The following is a 21,496-nucleotide window of genomic DNA, read 5'->3' as shown; positions in this document are numbered from 1 at the left end:
GACTTGCCCGTTCAGGTTTCTCTGGCTCCTGTAACCACGTAGGCTCTCCCAGCCTTGGTAAAAAGCATTCGTACTTCTCTTGCCCTGACTCGCACAGAGCGCATGACTTCTCTGGTTTCTCCGGTTTACAAAACCTTGTAGGTTTCCCTAGACTTGCTTCACAGTATTGGTACCTCTCAGCAGTAGTCTCTCAGAGGGAGCATTCGCTTCCTTGTGCTTCTCTCAGAAGCTACTGTCCTTTTGCAAGGAGCTCAGTGATTCAGGCTCTCACCAGTGATCTGCTCTGGGCATTGATTGCTAGGTCCCAGGCTTACAACAGCTACTTCGTGGTCACACCACCAGAGGAAACTGATGCTTCCCAGCCTCTGCCGCTGACCTTGGCTTCTCAGTTGGATGGGACGCCAGCCTTCCAACGTCCGGTTAGCATTAGGCTCGCTTTCCATGTGACAGTTGGCTCTACGGTCTAGCACGGCTCTGCCTCTCCAGGGCGTCTCTTCCACAGAGATCCGTGTCTGCGTAAGATTCACTCTCCTCCCTGCGTAGGAGATTCCTCTCGGATTCAAAATTCCTCTTGTTTTTATGTCATTTCAAACGAAAAGTGTGTCCTTTATTGACTGTGGAGTTCAGGTGAGATGTACCTGAAGCCAAAGAGATGTAACGAAATGTCAGGATTTGGTGGCTTCAAAACTGAAGCAACAGACTTTCCAATTCTCATGTAGGTAGATAATGTATGCTGGAGTGGGAGTCCTTGTCACAGAGGGGAGGGTCTTGCTGAGCGGGCTCACCTCTCTGCCCTCAAAAGGGGTGGCTCCCGTCTGGGAAGAAGGGACCAATTGTCAAGATTCGTCACATAGGTCTTAAACAATGGACACAATTATGTTTGCAACTTATGTGGAAGTTAGATTTGCTTAACACTCCTAGTTCCCCAGTAGTTGTTCCTGGTCCTTGGTTAATGCTGGATACCAAGGAGTTGCTTTCAGCTCCTGCTTATTCAATCTTAATTTCGATCCCTGCCTACATGTGTCTGTGTATGTCACTCCTTCACAGTTTGTCTTCATGCACTGGTTTGCTTCATGGTGTTCTTTTCAATCTGATCATTTATGGCCAATTTGGATCACCTATTTCCAATGTAATCGCTATTAGAGCCCAAAAAAAACTTTTTTTTACGGGAGGTTTGTGAGTTGAGGGGTGCGGTACAATATATAGGCGGAGTCCCACAAGCTACCCCACTTTTACACACAAAATGGGGGCTCAGGCTAAGTATTCAATGTGGACCTACTGCATGTTAATCAGCAGATACATGGGGTCAGTATCACTTAAAACACATTTTATTCAAAAGCAAACATGTTTAAAAACCTTACAAGGCGGGAATATACTACATAACACAAAAAGACTAATAGTTGACATACAAATCAGACCAGTAACAAAAGGAATGTTCCAATTTCTCCAGCATGAGGTCTGGCATGAATTCACATGCTCATGAATATTCCCAGTCGTCAGGCTGGGTATCCTCGGTAAAAGAAAAAAGTTTCATTTTCGTTTCTAAACTGCCTTTCTCATATAAACCAATCACTGAGCTCTGGGTCCTACTGCCCCAGCCAATGACTGCCCTCTCCCTAAGCCCCTCCTCAGGCAGCCATCTTCAGATTTATACAGCACGTTCAAGTGTTGGGAGTCCTTGCGTTTCGCTCTTTGAGCTTTCTGCGTTTTTTTTCTCGTGATTTTGATAGGAAACTGTTTTTGGCTCAATCGAGCCCATGTGCTTCATCGCTTAACCTTCCGATTAACAGGGACCTGTTTTTCAGCATCTTTCATCGCACCTCAAGGGCAGAAATCATTGAGTGTTTCTTCTTGGAAGCTTCCAGTAGATCTTCAGGCCTACAGGCGCTGCATCATGTCAGAGGAGAAGGGCGGAGCTTCTCTCTTCAAGCTGTGTACCAGCTGCGGTTCGCAGAATGTTTTCACGGATGACAACTATTCCCAGTGCCTGTATGGTCTGCACCCGACACACAAAGAAGATTGTGAGATCTGCCATGGCTTCACCAAGCGCACGATGAAGGATCGACACGTCCGGCGTGGCTCAAGACCAGTGCCTCTACCCCGGGTGATTCACAGGGGCTTGTTTGTTCCGGATTCAGCCAACCTGAGCTGGCTTCGAAGTCCTTTGTGGGCACTCCATCAGTGGGGGCCCAAAACGAGGCCAAGCACTGCGAGTCCGCTTCCGTCAGGGGGTCGCCGCGCAAGCTGGTCCCGCGACACTCAGGGTGCATTCATTGTCTCTGTCTGCCTCGATCTCCAGCCACTGCTCCAGCTCTTTGTCCAAGAGCAAGTCGGCTACCCCGGGGAAGCTGCGGGAGATACCGGAGAAGGCCAAGCAGGGCAAGGTGTCCGAGCTGCCCGTGAAGAAGGCCAAGGACTTGCCTGTGAAGACCCAGGTGATCCAGGCCATATCGTCCTCCTTGGTCGAGTTGGTGGTGGCCTCTCTTTCAAAGGAAAAAGGGGCTGACCCAGTCCAGGGTGCCCCGGTGGCCGCCACAGTGGCTCTTCCTCCCAGGCGGGAGGCTTCGTCCAAGCCGCTAGAAAAAACTCCAGAGAAGAGGATGGCAGACCTTATCCCACGACCAACCCCTCAGGACGTGAAGAGGGGGAGAGGTGGGGCCGAGAAGAACTCCAAGGAACGGACATTTCTTTGTCGGACGAGGAGGAGATAATTTCCATCCACACCACAGAAGGTGGTGATGACGACAGTGATGGGAATGTCTGGGAGATGCCCGGCAGCAGCGACAACACAGTCAATGGGGATGACCTGGGGGCTGGCCCCAGTGACGCTGTCCCCCCAGGTGCCCCTTAGAGACATATGGCAGGATATCCTTTCGACCCTTCACACACTGGTGCCTGAGATTCAGAGGAGGATGCCGACGGCGTTACCGGGGACACCACTGGTGACCCCGTTGACAATGGGGCAACCACCGGGGAAGAAGAGACATTCTACACCTCCTTTCCAGCCGTCTCTGCCCTCCCCCCCCAGGGGGACGGACAAGGCGACAAATGACACAGATGACGACGCATGGATGGGAGATCCTGCATCACCGCTGCCAGAAATTCTCCATCTGACGAAGTGGGATCCTTTCATTCCATGATCGCTCGGGCGTCAGAGCTTTTCCAGCTCACCCTGGAGGAGAGGGAGGGCTTCCTGTACCAACGCCGGGAGGCAAAGAGGAAGACTATCCAGTTGGTACCACTCCTGGACGACATCTGGGATGAGGGGCTGGCGCTGCTGAGGAACCCCGCCTCAGCACCAACGAAGAGACCAGCTTGAAAAGAAGTACCGGGTGCCGTAGTCTGCGCCCAAGTGCCTGAGGTCTCGAGTTTGTTGTCTTCTTCATCTGTACCCCTGGACAACGAGGGGAAGAAGTTGGATTCTATGGGTAGAAAGTTAATTTACTCGGCGACGACCGTCAAGGCGGCCAACGCCTTAGTGATTGTGTCCAGATACGACCGGGAGCTTTGGTACAAAATGGCTCCACTCCTGGATTTCCTCCCCGATGACAAACTGGTTGAGGCTTTGGAGATCTTCCAGGAAGGTGCGGTGGCGTCGGACCACGCCATCACAGTGTACCTGGACATTGCGGACACAGGTGGGCACAGATGGGCAACAGGGTTTGCATTTGCCATCGTTGCTGGCTCAAGGCCACCAACTTTAGGCAGGAGATCCAGACGAGGGTCCTGGACATGCTGTTCGACAGACAACTTGATCGGGAAGGCCGTCAAATCCCTCCAGGCCATCAAGACCGACAGACGGCCCGTGCCTTGGGCACTCTGCAAAACCGGCTGTCCTTTCTTCCTCAGGAGGAAAGTCTAGCAGGTCTTTAATGGTTTCTGCTGGGCTCTTCCTCTTACCGCCAACCCTTGTGTTCTTCGACCCAGGAAGCCAACATGGGTCAATTCAAGGCCTTCAGAGGTGGCCATCATTGTCAAGGGTCCCAAGGCGACACGCTGACCTCCAAGCAAGATTGAACCGGCCAGGACGTCAGGCCCCCACGCATGCACCCCGGTGGGAGGCCGGCTGGCGAACTTCGTCAGTGTGTGGAAGACCAGCTCCACCAATCGATGGGTGCTGGATGCTCTTGCCCACGGACACACTTTAGAATTTCAACAGAAGTGTCCGAATACCACCGGTGGCCCGACCGGAATAACACATCCCTCAGCTGCTGCTGGAGGTTCGGGCCATGTTAAGAAAAGGGGTGATAGAGCAGGTTCCACAGCAACTCCAGGGCTCTGGAGTTTACTCAAGGTACTTTCTCGTAAGAAGTTAAGGGTGGTCACGCTGCATCATGTGCTCGGCCAGCTGGAGGAGGCAGACTTTGTCGTCTGATCTAGAGGACGCATACTTCCACGTCCCCATACAAGAAAAGCATTACTAGTTCAAGGCTCTCCCCTTTGGATTGAAGTCAGCACCCTGAGTCTTCACCAAGTTCCTTGCACTTGTGGCGGCCCATCTACGACTACAGGGGATTCATGTGTATCCTTAACTGAACGACTGGCTCACCTCGGCCAAGTCAAGGGACATCGCGTCGAGCACACAGCAAGAACCGTCCGACTGCTGGCGGACCTGGGGTTCCCAGTGAATTATGTAAAGTCCTGCTTGACTCCATTGCAGGACGCGCTGTTCCTGTGATCCAGGCTCAACATGTTGTCCTGCCTGACGTCCCCATCGGAGGATAGTATAGCGGCCATTTTGGGCAAGGTGCGCAACTGCTGTTAGCACTGAAGATAGTCACGGTGAGGACCATCAAGTCGCTGCTCGGCATGATGTCCTCCTCATATACCTTATTCGGCTCTGCAGATTGCGTATGTGTCCACTCCAGGAGTTCCTTGACGCCCGTTCGGTCCAGGTGTCCAGAGGCTTCCAGGACAGGATTGCGCTCGACGAGGAGTTCAGTCGAGCGGTAAGGTGGTGGGGCGTGCGCTCCAACATCGCAGGAGGCACGGACTTCCAGAACCCCCTGTACCAGGAGACGATCATGACAGATGCTTCCCTGAAAGCACCGGTCTTCACGCCTGAGGCCTGTGGCTGCTGGAGAAGACGCTACACTTCAACGTACTGGAACTACGGCAGTGTTTTGGGTCTGTCGTTTCTGCCATCGCTCAAGGGCAAGGTGGTGAGGGTCTTCACGGACAATACCACCACAATGTTTTACACCCAGAAGCAGAGGGGCACCAGATGCCCAGCACTCTTCAAGGAGGTACAGGGGTTGTGGCACTGTGCCGTCAGCCACGAGATGTTCCTCATTCCGTTTCAGCTGGCAGGAGTAAAGAACAGTGTCAACGACTCTTTCAGCAGGGAGCTAAGCTCTTCCCACGAGTGGGGGCTCTGGCAGGATCAAGTGGACAACCTTTTCCTCAAATGGGGCAGGCCCTAGATTGATCCGTTTGTGATGGTGACGAACACCTAGTGCCGCAGGTTCCCCCAGCTGGGGAGCATGGGGGACGCATTCTCCTTCCCTTGGGAAGGCCTGTTTCTGTTTGCGTTCTCTCTGCTGCTACTACTACTTCGAGTCATCGGTCAACTCAGACAGACAGTACTGGTGCAGGATGATCCTCATCGCACCAGCGTGGCCAAGACAGATCAGGTACCCGGACTTTCTCAGCATTTCAACGGCCCCTCCAGTCAAGCTGCCAGTGGTTGCAGATCTCCTCTTCAGGGAAGAAGGGGCAATTCTGCACCACGACCCAGGATCGCTGAACCTGAAGGCCTGGCTCCTACAGCATTAGAGTTCAGTGGTTACGAGCATCTGACAGACTGCAGGGAGGTACTCGCCAAGGCCACTGCGTTGTCGACTTTGAAGTGCTGCGGGCACAAATGGAAGCGTTTTGCGACTTCATACAGGTCGCAGAAGATCAACCCTCTGAGGGTCACAGCCCCTCAACTACTTCTGTATTTTTACTGTCATTGGCTAAATCGGGACTGGCACACGCCTCCATCAAGATACATCTGGCGGCTATCTCACGCTATACGAGGTCTCCGGGACGGTCTTCACTGTGGTCGCTTCGTCTAGTCAAAGAATTCATCAAGGGACTGTTCCGCTGGTGAAGGCTCCGGCGTGAGAACTCAACGTGATGCTGACTAGGCTCATGGGGCCCCTTTCAAACCTATGCATTCAGCTCTGCTCAAGTTTCTGTCGTTGAAGACTGCTTTCCTCGTGTCCATCTCCTCCGCAAGGAGAGTAGGTGTGAGGTCCAGGCCCTGTCTTGCAAGCGGCCTTACTTAACTTTCCACTAAACGAGGGTAGTGCTGCGGACACACCCCTCCTTCATGCCTAAGGTTCCGTCTGAATTTCATCTCATCGAGCCCTTGGTGTTACCTGTGTTTTTTCTGACTCCTTTGTCGCAAATTGAACAGACTTTGCACTCGCTGGATGTGGCTCGAGCGCTCAAGTATTATGTGGCCCACACAAAGAGTTTCTGGAAAACGGATCAGCTTTTTGTGAACTTTGGTCCTTTGAACCATGGGAAGGCCCTGTCCAAGACTTCCATTTCCAGGTGGCTCTCTGGCTGCATCAGTCATTCTCACCGGTTCGCAAACCGACCGCTGGTTGGCCGTCCGAGAGCCCATTTTACCAGAGCGATCGCTGCTATGATAGCGTTCCTGGCTGGTGTGCCCCTGCTGGACATTTGCAGGGCTGCTACGTGGAGGCCGACGCACACCTTCACGAAATTCCACTTCGTCGACAGAGATTCCAGGGAGGAGTCCAGAGTCGGCCAAGCAGTGCTGAGCAACCTGTTTGCTTGCAGGTGCGCCTGGTGTGGAGGTAAGAGATTGCTTCTGTTGAGCCTTGCCACCTCCCGTGGTTGTGTAATTATGTACTGTTGTGTATTCTTTATTCGTGAGCATGTGAATCCATGCCAGACCCCATGCTGTAGAAGGAACAAGTTACTTACCTGTAACTGTTGTTCTCCAGCATGGGTCTTGCATGGTTGCACATGCAAACCCTCCCACCTGCCCCTCTGCGGCTCTTCACTTGGTCCTACTGCCTCTTTACGTGCTACCAAATCTGAAGATGGCTGCCTGAGGAGGGGCTTAGGTTAGAGGGCAGTCATTGGCTGGGGGCAGTATGACCCAGAGCTTAGTGATTTTTTTTTGTAGGAAAAAGACAGTTTGGAAACAAAACTGAAACTTTCTTTTACCGAGGATTCCCAGCCTGACAGTGAATATTCATGAGCATGTGAATCCATGCTGGAGAACAACAGTTACAGGTAAGTAACTTGTTCCATCACATGCATCCGTTCATGATATGCAATTACATTTTTGGTGCCGTTAGTAACACAAGTGAGAAAGCCATTTGTACTGTAAATTGAAACTGCCATCTCCTGTTGGTGTCAACACATGTGTTTCTGGATTAAAGGCGAAAAAGTATTAACATAGCAATTCCTTGTAAAAATATAAGCCCTTTAAGCAATCTTGAGGACACAGAAAAGAGGACCAGTTATGCATATTGAAGGGCTCTTCTCCCATCACGTCCTATTCGGCACGCAGAAAACTACATGGACAAAATGACAAAACGAAATTGAAAATTAAAAACTGACCACCATCGGAGCGTTATCATACAAAACTAGAACTACACTACTGATCACCCACCTTTCATTTCTTTGTTGTGTGTGAGGCTGATTTTAGAGTGCACGTCATCAATGGTGCAGAAGGATAATTGGTATTGCTGTAAATCAAGCAAAGGGGCACAAACAATGTTTTTGTAACCCCTGGGGATATGTTTCATATCGTAGAAGATCATGGTCATATATATATATATATATTTTTTACCTTTCTCCTTGTGGAGTCTGCGTTATTGCTGCACTGTGAGCAGGGATAGTTTGATGTCTTTGTTTCTCCCAAACTGAATAATGAACATGTCTATGACCTCTCTACGGAAGAAACTGCACGTTGTCCTATGTAAGTGGTGGAAAAAAGGAAACTCGCGGCGTCTTTTAATTTACTCATCTATCCAAAAACAGCACGTCAGAACACCTTAGATCATGAGGTGAACTAAATTAATGCTTCAACTGTGTGTTGGCTAGACTTACTTGTAGTGTTTCTGCGAGATGGACAATATAGCTATTCCTTTCGCTTTCCTTGTAAACCGTGGTGTGTATATGGTGCGAGATTGAAAAACACTGCCGGGCGAAGTTTACTCTAACCCAGTCATAGAAAAGGAATTTCAGACTGCTTGCGCGTTGTTGTTGGACGCCACTAGGTGTCTAGAGTCACCATCTTGGGAAGGTTTTAACTGATGAAAAAATGTGTTTTGCATACATCTAGGGCATACTGCTGGTAATTGTTAGACAAGGTGCCTTATAATGCCACTGCTCTGATGAAGCAGTGTGGCCGGGGCAATATTAGATATTACATGGCGCGCCATTGTCTGACTGGTCTTCACATTTTATACATTGTTGGCTTAGAGCTTATGGATGTGAATGGAGGGTGGCATCATCAATGGGTGTTATTTAAAAGGTAGACTGAGTACAAAAATGATTGCTCGTTAATGAATACATTCCATTCATGGCGATGTTAAGGCCGTTTTTTTTTTTACCGTATCTAGGTTGGAAATCCATTTTTACTTGAGTTTTCTCAACGCGAGATCTCGGTCTCCACCTCGTGTGGGGCATCTTCCTGTTTGGATGATAAACCATAGGAAATCGGTGTTTGTTTTGCCTCCTTGAAGTGGGCAACTAATGGTTTATCAGCAATTTGATTTTTAATACACAAGCAGTTTTGCCTGTGTATAATGGGCCACATGGGCGTTTTATCCTGTACATTGCCCACTTGGTCAGGAAGTTCGCAAAAGAAGCTCATTTCCATGATTTGCCCTTCAGATCCACTTCCTTCATATCCTTAGTCAAGTTGCATACGAGCACTTGCTGCATTTAAAATGACCTATAACTGGCAGTAGATCCCACAAAGTTGGTTGCGAGGGTTGTCTGACTTTTGGTTGCTCGTATGTGTGAACAAACTTATCTTTAAGGTTGGGAGTTCTTTTGAACGTAAAACGTGGTTTGTTAATGGACATGTCAGTGTGTAATATGCCCCAATTTTTGAGAATGGTTCGTCTGAGATGGTGATTTATAGGTGAGAAAGATGTCACACAGGTAATTTTTTCCACATGTTGTTTAAGTACTTTTGTGAGACACGTCTGCCTATTAATATTGTGAGCTCTTTGGATAATGTGTAAGCTGAGTAGCTGCATACTTTTAGTCTAGCACTCAGCTGCTTGCTATTGGTGTCAAAATCCTCAATTTTGCTACATTTGTGTCGTATCTGGAGGAATTAACTAAAAGGAAGGTTTTTTCTTAAACTTTGTGGATGGAAACTACTCAATGCTAGAAGGGTATTTTTGTTTTTTGTCTTTCTAAACGGGTTGGTGCCCAGTTTGTTGTCTGTCGATCTATACATTTCAAGATCTAAGAATGAGATTTTGTCTGGGTCAGAGGACATGGTAAAATATATAAATCTGTCTTGGAAGGGTCAACCACTTAAGGGAAGTTCCCAGAGTTTCCTGGCCTCTGCTCCAGATCATAAAATCATCATCATCATCAATAGATCAATGCCAAGTGGTGATATGAACTTGGAACGGGTTATCTATATGAAAGACAGTTGGCTGCTCAAAATCATCCATAAACAGATTAGCGAGATCCGGGACGAAAGTAGCACCCATGCTAGTACCATGCTGTTAAAAAAAAAAAAAAAAAAAAACGCTCTACTATAGAAATACATTTTCGGTTAGCGCCAATCTAATGCACTCAATTATAAATCTGGAGGAAACTTTAGGGTCTTGTCTTTTGTCAAGATAAGAGCGCATTACTTATATGCTGGCCATCTGTGGAATGCTGGTATACAGCGCTTCCACATCAAGTGTAACGAGGATGTCGTTCTTACCAATGGCCACACTGTACAAACTTTTAATCATGAAAGTGGCGTCTTGCACATAGGATTTCATTTGGTACACAAACAGTCTAAGAAAAAGGTCAACATAAATTGACAAAGGTTCAAAAATGTAACTAATTGCCGAGACGATGGGTCACCCTGGTGGGTGTTTCATTTTTTGTTAGTCTTTGGCAAACAATAAAAGGCTGGTGTCATGGGATGTTGTTTCACTAGGAACTCTTTTTCCTCCTCTTTCCACCCCTCTGCTAAGGCATGGAGCACCAAACTTTCAATCTCGACTGTTATTCTAGCTGTCGGGTTGTGCTCAAGCTTTTTATAAAATGTTGGTGTCATCAAGATGTTTTTTGACCACTTGTTTGTATATGGGTCTTGCCCAAAGAACTATGCCCCCTCCTTTATCTACCGGCTTCATGACGAATGACGAGTTGTTTTCTAGATTGATGAGTTCAGCCCTAGATAGATTATTGATGTATTGGTTCTTGGTACTGAACATTTTGTCCACCTCCCTTAGTGTCACTTATTTCCAAGACACCAGTTTATATATTCTTTTCTAAGTACATATGCATATGTAAGTACCATTTCCTATATGTGCCAGATGTTGGCACATTCTTTAATGTGATCTATGTTTTTGTGCATAGGTCTAACAAGTATAAAATGAACCAGTTTAAATTCATTGACGTATACTGGTTCAGTTTACTGAACCTTTCGATTTTCTCATGTTCTCTGCAGGATGTTTCAAGAAGAATGCCTGGAAAACAACGATCATATGCTGAAACTGCAGGCTAAGATGTTTACGTATAAGCTCCCATCATGCACAGCCATCTGGAAAATGTAATGAAACGAAATCATGTGCATGTTATTTTTTGGTATTACGTCTACTTGTAAAGGGAAGTGTCCTGGACTCCCAGACCTCTTGGTGTATGTTTAGGAACTTGGGGTTTCACCCTAATTTACCAAGGGTAATCTAGACGTGGACCACTTGCTCACTTTGCTTAGAGTGGCACAGCTCTAACTCCTTGAGGCCCAACCAGGCCAAAACACGTGTGGGGTTGCTGTTGGTACTCTTGCCCAGAGGAGAGTTGCTTAGCATTTTGGTGCTGGTATGCCCAAGTGTGTGGGACCAGACTGATATGGAAATAGAGATTTCTCTTCTCTGAAAGGTACAGTGAGCTAAAACGTGGTTCTAGGCCCTCCCAAAAGGGCACCTTCCCATAGACCAGGTTATTTGGCAGTATTCGTTCTCGGTAGAGGGACTCCCAGACACCTTTTTGGCATGAATGGATTGAATGATTTATAGGAGCTTTTAACAAAGACAATCTAAAAAATGCATATTTTACAATTGCATAGAAATCTTGTTTCTGCTTTAGAAAAGTACCTCTTCAAATGTTTAGTGCAGGTTTTATCCAAATTTAATGGTCAGGACCACCTTGCACGTATGGATTTTGGCCATCATTGCCATGCATTTCTACTGTATATTTAAAAAAATTCAGGGACCTTGTGAGATCAGTATTTGTAACTATTTTCTTTCGTTGTAGAGCCATCGCTGTCGAGTGCCTTCTGAAAGGGCAAAAAGAGGTGGGTATTTATATATTATCTATTGTCACTTCTTTCCACCTTTAAGTGGGAGCTCAGGAGTGCAGCTGCAGAAATCCAATGTTCATGTAGTACTGATGGGACTAATTGAAGATAGGTGGCTACCTAATTATAGGCCAGTGTGTAATATAAAACATAGTGTGCACCTTCAAATACATACTCTATACGTTTACTTGCATCTAGGCATTGTAGTAGTCGTTTTGACACGGGTAGTATAGCTCAGTGGCAACGTGCTTGTCTTGGAAGCAAGGTGAAGTGGAGCAACACCGGTTTGAATCCCGGCTCCGGGCTTATAAACCTCTTCAGTATTAAGTGCATTATAAAAAAAATAATAATTCTAATCATAATACAGAGAATGCACCCAGTTAGTGCTTATTATATTTGCACAACTTAACTGCAGGAGAGAACCTCAGAACAAACCTAAGAAATATCATTTCACAGAATGTACAGCATTAGATTAAAAGCTCCAACTTTTTGAATGTAAAATGTGAACTGTAACTGAAAGGGCCATTCTGATATGTATTCAGTAAACTGCCTTTATTGGGGGCGGAGGGGGGGCGTGTTGGAATTACTGAAGAATCTTGGGAGTGATGGGGTGGAATTGTGGGCAGGAGGGAATGTGTTTGGCATCCGGGCTAGGGATGAATCTGAAATGTAAACCTTCCCCTTCTAGAAGGCTGTTAGAGAGGGCATGATATGGACTTGAGACTACTGATGGTATGCAAAGAAATGATTTCTACTGGACACCTTTCACCGACAAATTATTTCTTAAAGGCTTCAAGCATTAATTTTATTGGGGGGGGGGGGGGGGTGTGTGTGTGTGTGTGTGTGTCTCTCTACACATACACACACTTTTGGGACTTGTGAATCTGTTTACTCATATGCCGCCATCTAGTGGTTGGTCAGGAGTATTAAAACAGGTTTACTTCCAAATAAACATAGGAGTTGAGGCGGGTGCTCCTGTCATGTCACCCTCGTTATGCACCAATGACCAGGAGTGACTTTATGACTGCATTCACAATGATTTATGAAAACTGAGATAAGATCCCTTTTGGTCTCAAGCTCATGAGACTGTCTAAACCTCCAGAGGATTTTTTCTTCGTAAAGTCCATGTTGGAGGACCTTGCTACGGATCTCCAAGGGGCAAGTGGGCTGGGCACACCCCCTCCCCCTAAGAGTGACTTGTACCCACAAGGCCCTCATGCTCACCCCAATACAGCATACAGGTCTGTCATGAGTAAAGTGAGGGCACCCCCTACCAAAATGGTCACTGAAAATGATCTTACTGACATTCTGGACAAAGGTCCAAAAAAGAGCCTATACTTCCATTTTATGCAGCCTTCAAAGATCCTTGCTGGGGGCTAGCAGTAAGGGGCAATTTAACCAAGAAGGTGAAGTGGGGCGGAAGTGACGCAGTCTACGGCAGTGCACTACCTTTCAGAGTGATACTGTAATTTCCAGATCAAAACGAGCAGTAAAAACACTTAATACTCTTACGTCCTTTCCCCTTTCCTCCATACTGCATGGGCGTCCGTTCCTTGGGACCGGAGACGGAACCTTTTTCACCAGAAAAAAACGTCTTCCCCTTTCAATTTAGAGGCATGCGGGATGCGGCCCTGGGAGCACGTGCTACCCTGACTCCGCCCACCGGTGCCACTCCTCAGTCCCCTTTTCCGCATCGACGGGAACTGGCCAATTTCAACGGTACTTCTGGTGTTTGGCTTCGGCCATGTAATACCACATGCTCTCCCCCCAGATTCTTCTATCTATTTGTCTTCTTTTTGTCATTCAGGTCACACTTCTCCCCAGCCCATATCGGCTTCAACTGGCTTCAACTGGCTTCAGCAGGTGTCCAGCCTGCGAGGGGCTCTTCCCTACGTCAAACCCCCACGCTTTTTGCCTCCGCTGCCTTGGCCCTGACCATGATTGGCAAGGTTATACCGCGTGTGACGCACTGACTCCACCCGCTCTGAAGAATAGGCTAGCTAGGTGGAGGTGGAGCGCTGATGGAGGCCATCCTACGGGATGCAGTCTGGGATCTGCTCCCTCCGGTCACTCCACCGGCGCCCATAGTAATTCTTCCCATGGCTCTGTCACCACAGGCCCCAGCGCAGCCCCGCTGCCCCTGCCGGCTCCTTCGATTCCAGCTTCCCTGCCTCCCACGGCACAGGCGGTTCCATACCAGCCTCTGGCTCCGGTCTCCACACTGCAGTCCACGGCACCCAGCACCCCTTCTCCTGCTCTGGACCAGCCAGACACACTGGTGGATACAGACGAGGAGTAGGACCCCCACACGCCGTGGTTTGCAAATAAATATCTGGGCCTTCCTCAACCCGAGGTAGAGCAGCCCAAGGAGGGGGTCTTGGCAGATGTCCTTACCCTAAGACCCCCTCCCCCCCCTTACAAGACGGTGATCCCGATGCAGAAGGACGTCGTGGCACTGGCCAAGAAGGGGTGACTCAAGCCACACTCAGCCCAACCTGTCAATCGGCACCTCAAGGCCAAGTATAGACAGATGGAGGGGATACACTCTTGTTGTCGGCGCACCCTCAACCACAGTCTTCAGTCATCGCTGCAGCATCACTCTAGTCAAAGCCTCAGTCGTCCTTGGCCACCTTGTCCTCTGCGCTGCTAGGCAAGGAGGAGATGATTTTGGAGGCATACAGGAAGAAGCTGTACTCCAACACCTCCCTGAACCTGGGTCAGGCCAACGCAGGGCATGCTGGCAGCTGCTAAGGAGATGTTGTGGCGAGAAATAGCAGACTTCCTTCCGGTACAGAGCCAGGCACGTTTTAAGGCTAGTCTAGGAGAATCCAAGCTGGTAGCGCAGGACATAGAGTCCACCGTGGCCCACATTAGATACCTCTTGCCGGGGCCATCTGGATCGGTACAGACATAAGGACGGACGGCCTGGCTTCAGACTACGAATTTTAACCCTGACCTCCAGGATCACATATTGAACCTTCGTTCGAGGGTAGTGACCTCTTCCACTCTACCACCAACTAGGAATTAGTTAAAAAGAACAGCTCACAAACTGCGAAGTATTTATCCTTATGACGGTCACACCCAAGGCGTACACCCAGTAGCATCAACGCTCCGACAAAGGGTGGGCGTTTGCCAGGTTCCGGGGATTCCAGGAACCGAGGTCGAGACAACGTGACCGCTTGCCGAGTCGGCACCGGTGCAACAAAAAGGGGGTGGGGGCAAGGGCTTCTTCCAGTCCCCCTCCTTATCAGCAGCCTCAGATGGTTAAAAGGCATGACGTGTCCCTCCGGGTCCACATGTCTCCAGTGGGTGGCAGGCGTGCCTCTCACGTGCATTTCTGGCAAAAGAACTTTGCGGCCCCCGTGGATCCTTTCCGTCATATCCATGGGGTACCGCCTACCGATGGCTCCCTCTCCTCCCTCTCCTCCCCTCCCACAGATTGGGACGGCAACTCTGTTAGCGGAGAGCCGGTTGCTCGTCGAGAGCCAGGCAGTGGAAGAAGGCTTAGCCTCCCAGAGAGGATTGGGCTTCTATTCAAGGATTTTTGCCATACAAAAGAACCATCAGGCTGGCCTAAGAGTTGTGTTGTACCTATCCACCTTTAACCTCTCCCTCCCTCTTCAGGAATTCAAGATGGTTACGCCAGCACTTATTGCAGAGACACTAGACAAAGGGTGACTGGATGTGCTGCCTGGATCTGAAGGACGCCTTCCCTACAAGTCCCAATTTGACAGCCTCATCGGTCCTTCCTACGCTTCAGGATCATGGGCCGTCATTTCCAGTACAAGGTGCTACCCTTTGGCCTCAACTCAGCCCGCAGGGTATTTACCAGACTCATGAATGCAGTGGCAACCCTCTTCGGAGCCACAATATGTACCATACCTGGGCGACTGGCTCTTCTGGGTGAGATCGCCGGAGGGGGTTACCCACACCTGTGCACTTATGAGCACTCTCCCTGACCTGGTGTATACCATCAACCTCAAGAAGTCTCAGCTGCAGCCCACGCAGAACCTCACCTTCCTGGGCCTCATCTGGGATACGAGCTCTGAGAAGGTATTTCCACTCAGAGGACAAGATTACGGCCAACAAGAGGGCCACTACGCACTTCCTTACCAGAGCAGTGACCTCGGCTTGGTTGTACCAACACCTACTGGGTATCATGGCAGCGGTCCTCTTGGCCATGCCACACACGAGACTTCGGATGAGATTACAGCTGCACTTCGCAGCCTCATGCAATCAGGAGAAGGGCTCCCAAGCGGAGCTTGTCAGCATATCACCTTCTCTCCACCTGCGGATGGGCAAGACCTTCCGGCGGCCTTCCCCACAGGTCACCAACACTACGGACTCCTCCCTAGAGGCCTGAGGAGCTATCCTGGATGGTCACAGCATCCACAGAGTCTGGACCCGGCAGGAGTCGCATATCAACTGGTTGGAGCTCTGGGCCATGTGACTACCCATCAGAGCCTTCCTTCCGCTCATAGCGAGCAGGACCGTCCTTTTCCAGACAAACAACTCCACCAGCATGTACCATGTCAACAAGCAGGGGGCTACCAGGTCCCCTCCGCTGTGCAGCCTAGCGGTCAACATGTGGGAATGGGCCCTGGAAACCATTTACCTTATGGCCGTCCACTTCCCGGGGGAGGCCAACTTGGAAGCGGACAGGCTTAGCAGACTGGGAGCGGACAATTACGAATGGCATTTGAACGACCCTACATCAAAGGGATTAAAACAGGGTTTTAGGCTGGCACCAGTCATTTTGTATATATCTGACATTGAACAATAATGTGTGGGTATAAATTGCTTCCTCCCTCACCCCACCGCTTAGCCGGAGTGGCTTTGAGCAGGTTCCTGTATGCAGATGACCTAGCTACTGGACCAGACACAAATTGGTCTGCAGCACCAACTTGATGCCTTGGTGGCCTACGTGGAAGTTAACTTGCTCAAGATAAAAGCGCAAAAATGAAAAATGTTGACCTTGGGAAAGCCTAGGGGCAATAGACCTAGCAAAAGAACCTGGTATCTGAAAGGCGAAAGAATACCAGAAATAAATTCAATGCTTTACCTCGGTTTGACCTTAAATGACAGCATCAATGACACCTATGGAGATCTCATCTTGAAGGGCAAAACAAGGAACTTGGCATTCCAGGCAAAACTTATTAAACGGCTCCACTGTAAATTCTCACTAATTCCGGCAATTGAGTTTTACAAACTCAAGGTAATCCCCTACTGATTACGGAGCGGAATCGTCACTCTCCCTTGCATGGGTAACATGGCCTAAACTTGAGGGTGTCTTTTGGAGGAGAGTGCTCTGTTTACCTAAATCATTTCCCATTGATTGATATGATTCGGAAAGAGTTGGGTCTAACATCTCTTTACGTGGTTACTGTTTGGAAGACATCATCCCTCTACTGTAAGTGTCTGATTCCACCTGGAGGAGGAGGGTTTGTCGTCCTACAAACCGCACTGGCAGAAGGCCATGAGAACATCCTGGACTGGAGAAGTATATGTACATCCATCCTAGATAGCATTAAACGAACAGAAGAGACCCTAATACAAAACCCAGTTTATGTTAAAAAAAAAAAAAAATTCTTCGATCAAGATTGGATATCGAGTTCGAGGTTCTGCCTTTACTTGTTCCCAACAAAAGAAGTAATCTGACTAAGGAAGGCCTCAACTGAACAACATTTTACATGTATATTCTGTAATCAGACTCCTGATTCTCTTTACCATCTAATGTTGTTGTGCCCATTCCTGAGCCCCGTTGGAGACAGACTGCTGGGAAATGTTTTCGTTGAATCAAGAACAGCAGTGGCTAAAGAGTGGTGAAACGGGGTGACAGACTCTGTGACACTAGCATTGCTAGCTTTTCTATGGGAAATATTTCAGTCAAGATCAGATGGAGACTGGGGTCCAAGTACTCGTGTAACAGAAGACTCATCACCTTGAAATGTATAAGATAGCCGGACTTTGGAATCTTTGCTATTTTTTTTTTAATTTAGTATTTTTGAGTGTCACTTGAGAAGTCGTTATTTTTGTTTTTAGACTTTCTTCTTTCTTTTTTTATGTTGGTTTAAGCTGTGCACTTACGACCTCCCTTCTTCTTTCTTTTAATCTTTTAGTTTCTTTTAGTTTAAATTTATACTAAGACTATAGAAAAATGGTTTCATTTGTAAAGTAAATGCAAATGTTTTGTTTAATTAACCAAGAACAGCCTTCATCTTCAGGTCCAGGCTGCCACTTCTGGGAACAGATTATTGCCTTAACCATCCTTGTCGCTGGAAAGGGACAACCAAAAGGTGGATGCCTGTGCTAAGTACATCTTTGCTTTAGGGAGCATGGCCCTCAAGGCAGTGAACTATTCCTGCGCTCTGGCCAAGTATACTACTGCCTTGTAGTCTGTAATTGAGCAGGCCGCTGAGGACACCCCTAAGGGGAGAAGAGAGATGGTTTCCTCAACATTACACCGGATGGGAAAGAGGCAATGTACCAATCTTTGCAATCTGGCTTGGAAACCTGATTGTCTGGGCAGAGTGCCGGGCACCAGTGTAGTATTGAGACACTTCACATGGCTAAGGAAGTCTGGTTTTGCATCGGATGTCCAAGCCAAATTACTTGACATGCTCTTCGGTGGCCCAGTCTCTTTGTTTCCAAGGCTGATGACTGCTTAGAGAAGCTGAAATACTCCAAGGTTGCTGCAAAGTCCTTGAGTGCAGCTAGTTGTCAGCCACAATCTCAGATTCCGGGTCCAACATGGAAAAGGTCCTTACGGTCTCCTGCATTGAATCTTAAATGGATTCACGTGCTTATGAATATTCCCCGTCGTCTGTCTGGGAATCCTCTGTAATATTAATACAGTTTTGCTTTAAAACTAAAACTGCTTGTCACTTGTATATCCGATTGCCATCATTTTGGGTCATACTGCCCCAATCAGTGACGTTCGTCGTCCTTAGCTCCACCCCTGGTGGCCATCTTCCAATTTTTTACTACACATCTACATGTTGAGAGGCCTCGTTATTCGCTCCTTACATTTCTCTACTTTTTTCCATTTTTGGTCAATGATCCTTCGTCTTTTCATTTTTCGTCACATCAGTGACGACCGGTAGCGGGGATCCATTGCCTGTGAAGTCCTGAACAATCGGGGGATCGTCTTGCCGTGGAGAACTTCATTGCTGAGGCTTTCTCCACGTGACTATGGTGGATTAGAATAAGTGGCATCTGTATGCAAAATAGGTGTTGAATAAGTGCCATGCCTTTTTTTGAAAAATGTTTAATATTCACAATGTCTGACTGTTAGTTGATTGTTTTCATTGTCTTTGTGCATTTGCTTTTTCATTTTTTTTTTTTTTACATTGTTGCAGTCACGTTTTGCACTTAAAGCACTAGCACTTTGCATATATTGCACTTGGGTAATCTTTCAGGTAAAATATATTGGCAGCTGAGCTGGAACAGAGGTCATTTGAGTCTGGGCTATAACATGTGAAGCATGTGGCCACATCAATTGGGCCACCGTGTTTCATTAATCAGTGAGAGCACTTTTATTATGTGTGAAGTTTTGATATCCTTTATATTTGCCTTTAAAAATAAAATGGTACATGTGTTATTGTTGTGTTGTCATCCCCGAGTTTTTTGGCTATGAACATTTTTAAGACCCATTGACCATTTGCATGTCAGGAGCCCTATGTAATAGAGTGGAAGCCAGTAAGAAAACACTGTTTAGCACATGCGCCAAATGCGGCCTCAAGAACTTTTTCGTAGACGATCGGCATACCAACTCTCTTTACCTGCATCCAGACCACAAAGAAGAGAGCTGCTCCATCTACAGGGAGTGTTCATCTAAAACCCGGAAAGACTGCCATAGAAGTTGGACTATCATCGCATTGTTGCAAGAAGGTGAGAAGGTCTCTGGCTCGGCCTCGATCCTGAGTCATGCCTCGGCCAGTGTTGGCAGGCCTGAGCACAAAACTCCCTCTAAGAAGAGGTTGAGGTCTCATGAGGATACTTCCTGGGGAAGAAACCTAAAATGGCACATGGGCATGAGTCGCACATTTATACTACCCCGCCATCAACCGCAAAGGTGGCTGCCAAGGCTGTGTCTAAATCTTCGAACCAGTCGGCTGCCCCGGCAGCGATTAAGGGCTCATTGACGGTACTGTCCTCCACCATGGCGAAGACTACACTGACTACCATGGTCGCTAAATATCATCGCCGACTGGAGCACCGTCGTCCTGCTGCTCATCCACGAGCAAGCACAGTTAATCGATGAAACACTGCTTGTCCGCTTCCATTCCGACGGCTACTCGATCGACCCTGTCGTCTGCTCCGTCCTAAGCCACTTCGTCAACGAGCTGCATGACCGAAACAGTTTCATCACTGGCTGTACCGATACAATCATCGACCTTGTCTATGATCACCAGCATAATATCCAGAGTTGCATTGCCTCCTAGGCCAGCTCCTAAGCTTCCCTCCAAGGATACGCCTCATCACGCTGGTGCCCATGACCACAGCGACTCACCTGTCCAGATGCTTCAGGGGGGTAGCTCATCAGATGAAGAGCCCTTGGATATTTCATCTTCAAATGAAGAGGAGATAAAAGGGGATTCTGACCCCATTCTACCAGCTCCTGGACCACCAGTACAGCCTTTGGTCCCTAGACCATCTGTTCCGGCCGCTGCGCCTTCTGCACAGATGGACTTGTCACAAGACATTTTGTCAACTTTGCAATCTCTGACAGAATTGCAGCAGTGAATTACTCCTCCAGCCCCTCAAGGTGCCCATAGGGCTAGTCCCTCCAGACCAATCAGGCCACATATGGTTCCTCGGCCTCAACCGCCTCAACCAACTCGGGAGGAGTTATTGCATCATGTGGCCCTCACAGAAACGAATACTGGCCCGGACACAGACACATATCAAGGTACCCAGGCTACAGATGAGGTAGATGGCTCAGTACCGGCAGATGGGGAAAATCCTGCTGTGGGTCTACCCTCCACAAGAGTCGCGCCCTGATGAGATTGTGTCTTTACACACCTTGTTGATGTGTTCTGTGAAGGTTTTTAACCTCGTTCCTGAGGAACAGAAGGAGATGGTTCATGTTACAAAGGAGGGAAGCCTCCAGGAAATAAGTGGTGTCAATTTCTTTGTTGGACGACATCTGGGAGGTTGCTCTTGCGATAATGCGGAACCTGTTAACAGCACCAACAAAGGACTGCCTGGAAAAGAAATGGATTTCCAGATGGTGCCCCCAAGTGTCTGCGTTTGCAACCATCACATGATTCCGTGATTTTGGCAACAGCCAGAAAGATCGGCTAACCCTTCCTCCCATTCTCTAGTTCCACCAGACAATGATCCAGGTATGATAAAGAGCTATGGTACACAATGGGGCCTCTACTGGATTTTTTTACCCAACAAGATGGATGCATTAGCCTTGCTGCGTGAAGGGGTGTCATGAGATATTATGCAGCACCAGCAAGTCGGGGACCTTCTACCCCTGCAAGGATGGTGACGCACAATAAAACACTTTTTATATTTACACAGAATTATTTAGAGGCGGCCTCCAATCCGTCTCGCACCCCACCTCCACCAGCACCCCTTTTCCCAATAGACCAGGAACCAGGCCGGTGTGTTGTCAATGAATAATGTATTCATTATTTTAATATTCAATCAGAACAAAAATATGATTGCAGCCATGAATGTTGTGGCAACACAAAGCACAGGCTTCTAGAACATAACCAGGTTAAGAGAGACGTCAATGCCACAACAAATTTGTGTTGTGAAAAGCAATGCCAAATAATTTCCCTCACACGATTGCAGGAAGGTTAAGCGCTCCCCCTGTGACAATGAAAAATAGAGTTTTCAATGATTCAATACCACTACCATGGGACAGCACACAAGGATACTTTGGGCTGCTTACGCTAGAGAACAAATGGCTTCAAAACAGACTAGTTAGTACACACAGGAAATCTGATTTTAACACAGGCAGCTCAT

General features: G+C 48.1%; 1 protein-coding gene across 1 annotated transcript in view; it reads left to right on the top strand.

The window, feature by feature from the left end:
- Positions 1-21,496, top strand: part of ZFC3H1 (zinc finger C3H1-type containing) — a 1,590,362-nt gene that overhangs the window by 1,478,736 nt on the left and 90,130 nt on the right. The window contains exons 32-33 of the mRNA XM_069628251.1: positions 10,667-10,768; positions 11,473-11,512. Of these exons, the coding sequence (XP_069484352.1) occupies positions 10,667-10,768; positions 11,473-11,512 (142 nt within the window). The remainder of the gene's footprint in view (positions 1-10,666; positions 10,769-11,472; positions 11,513-21,496) is intronic.

Source organism: Ambystoma mexicanum, chromosome 12, assembly GCF_040938575.1.
Source record: "Ambystoma mexicanum isolate Mex_15411 chromosome 12, UKY_AmexF1_1, whole genome shotgun sequence".
Taxonomy (NCBI): domain Eukaryota; kingdom Metazoa; phylum Chordata; class Amphibia; order Caudata; family Ambystomatidae; genus Ambystoma; species Ambystoma mexicanum.
This window is presented reverse-complemented; position numbering and strand designations above follow the sequence as displayed.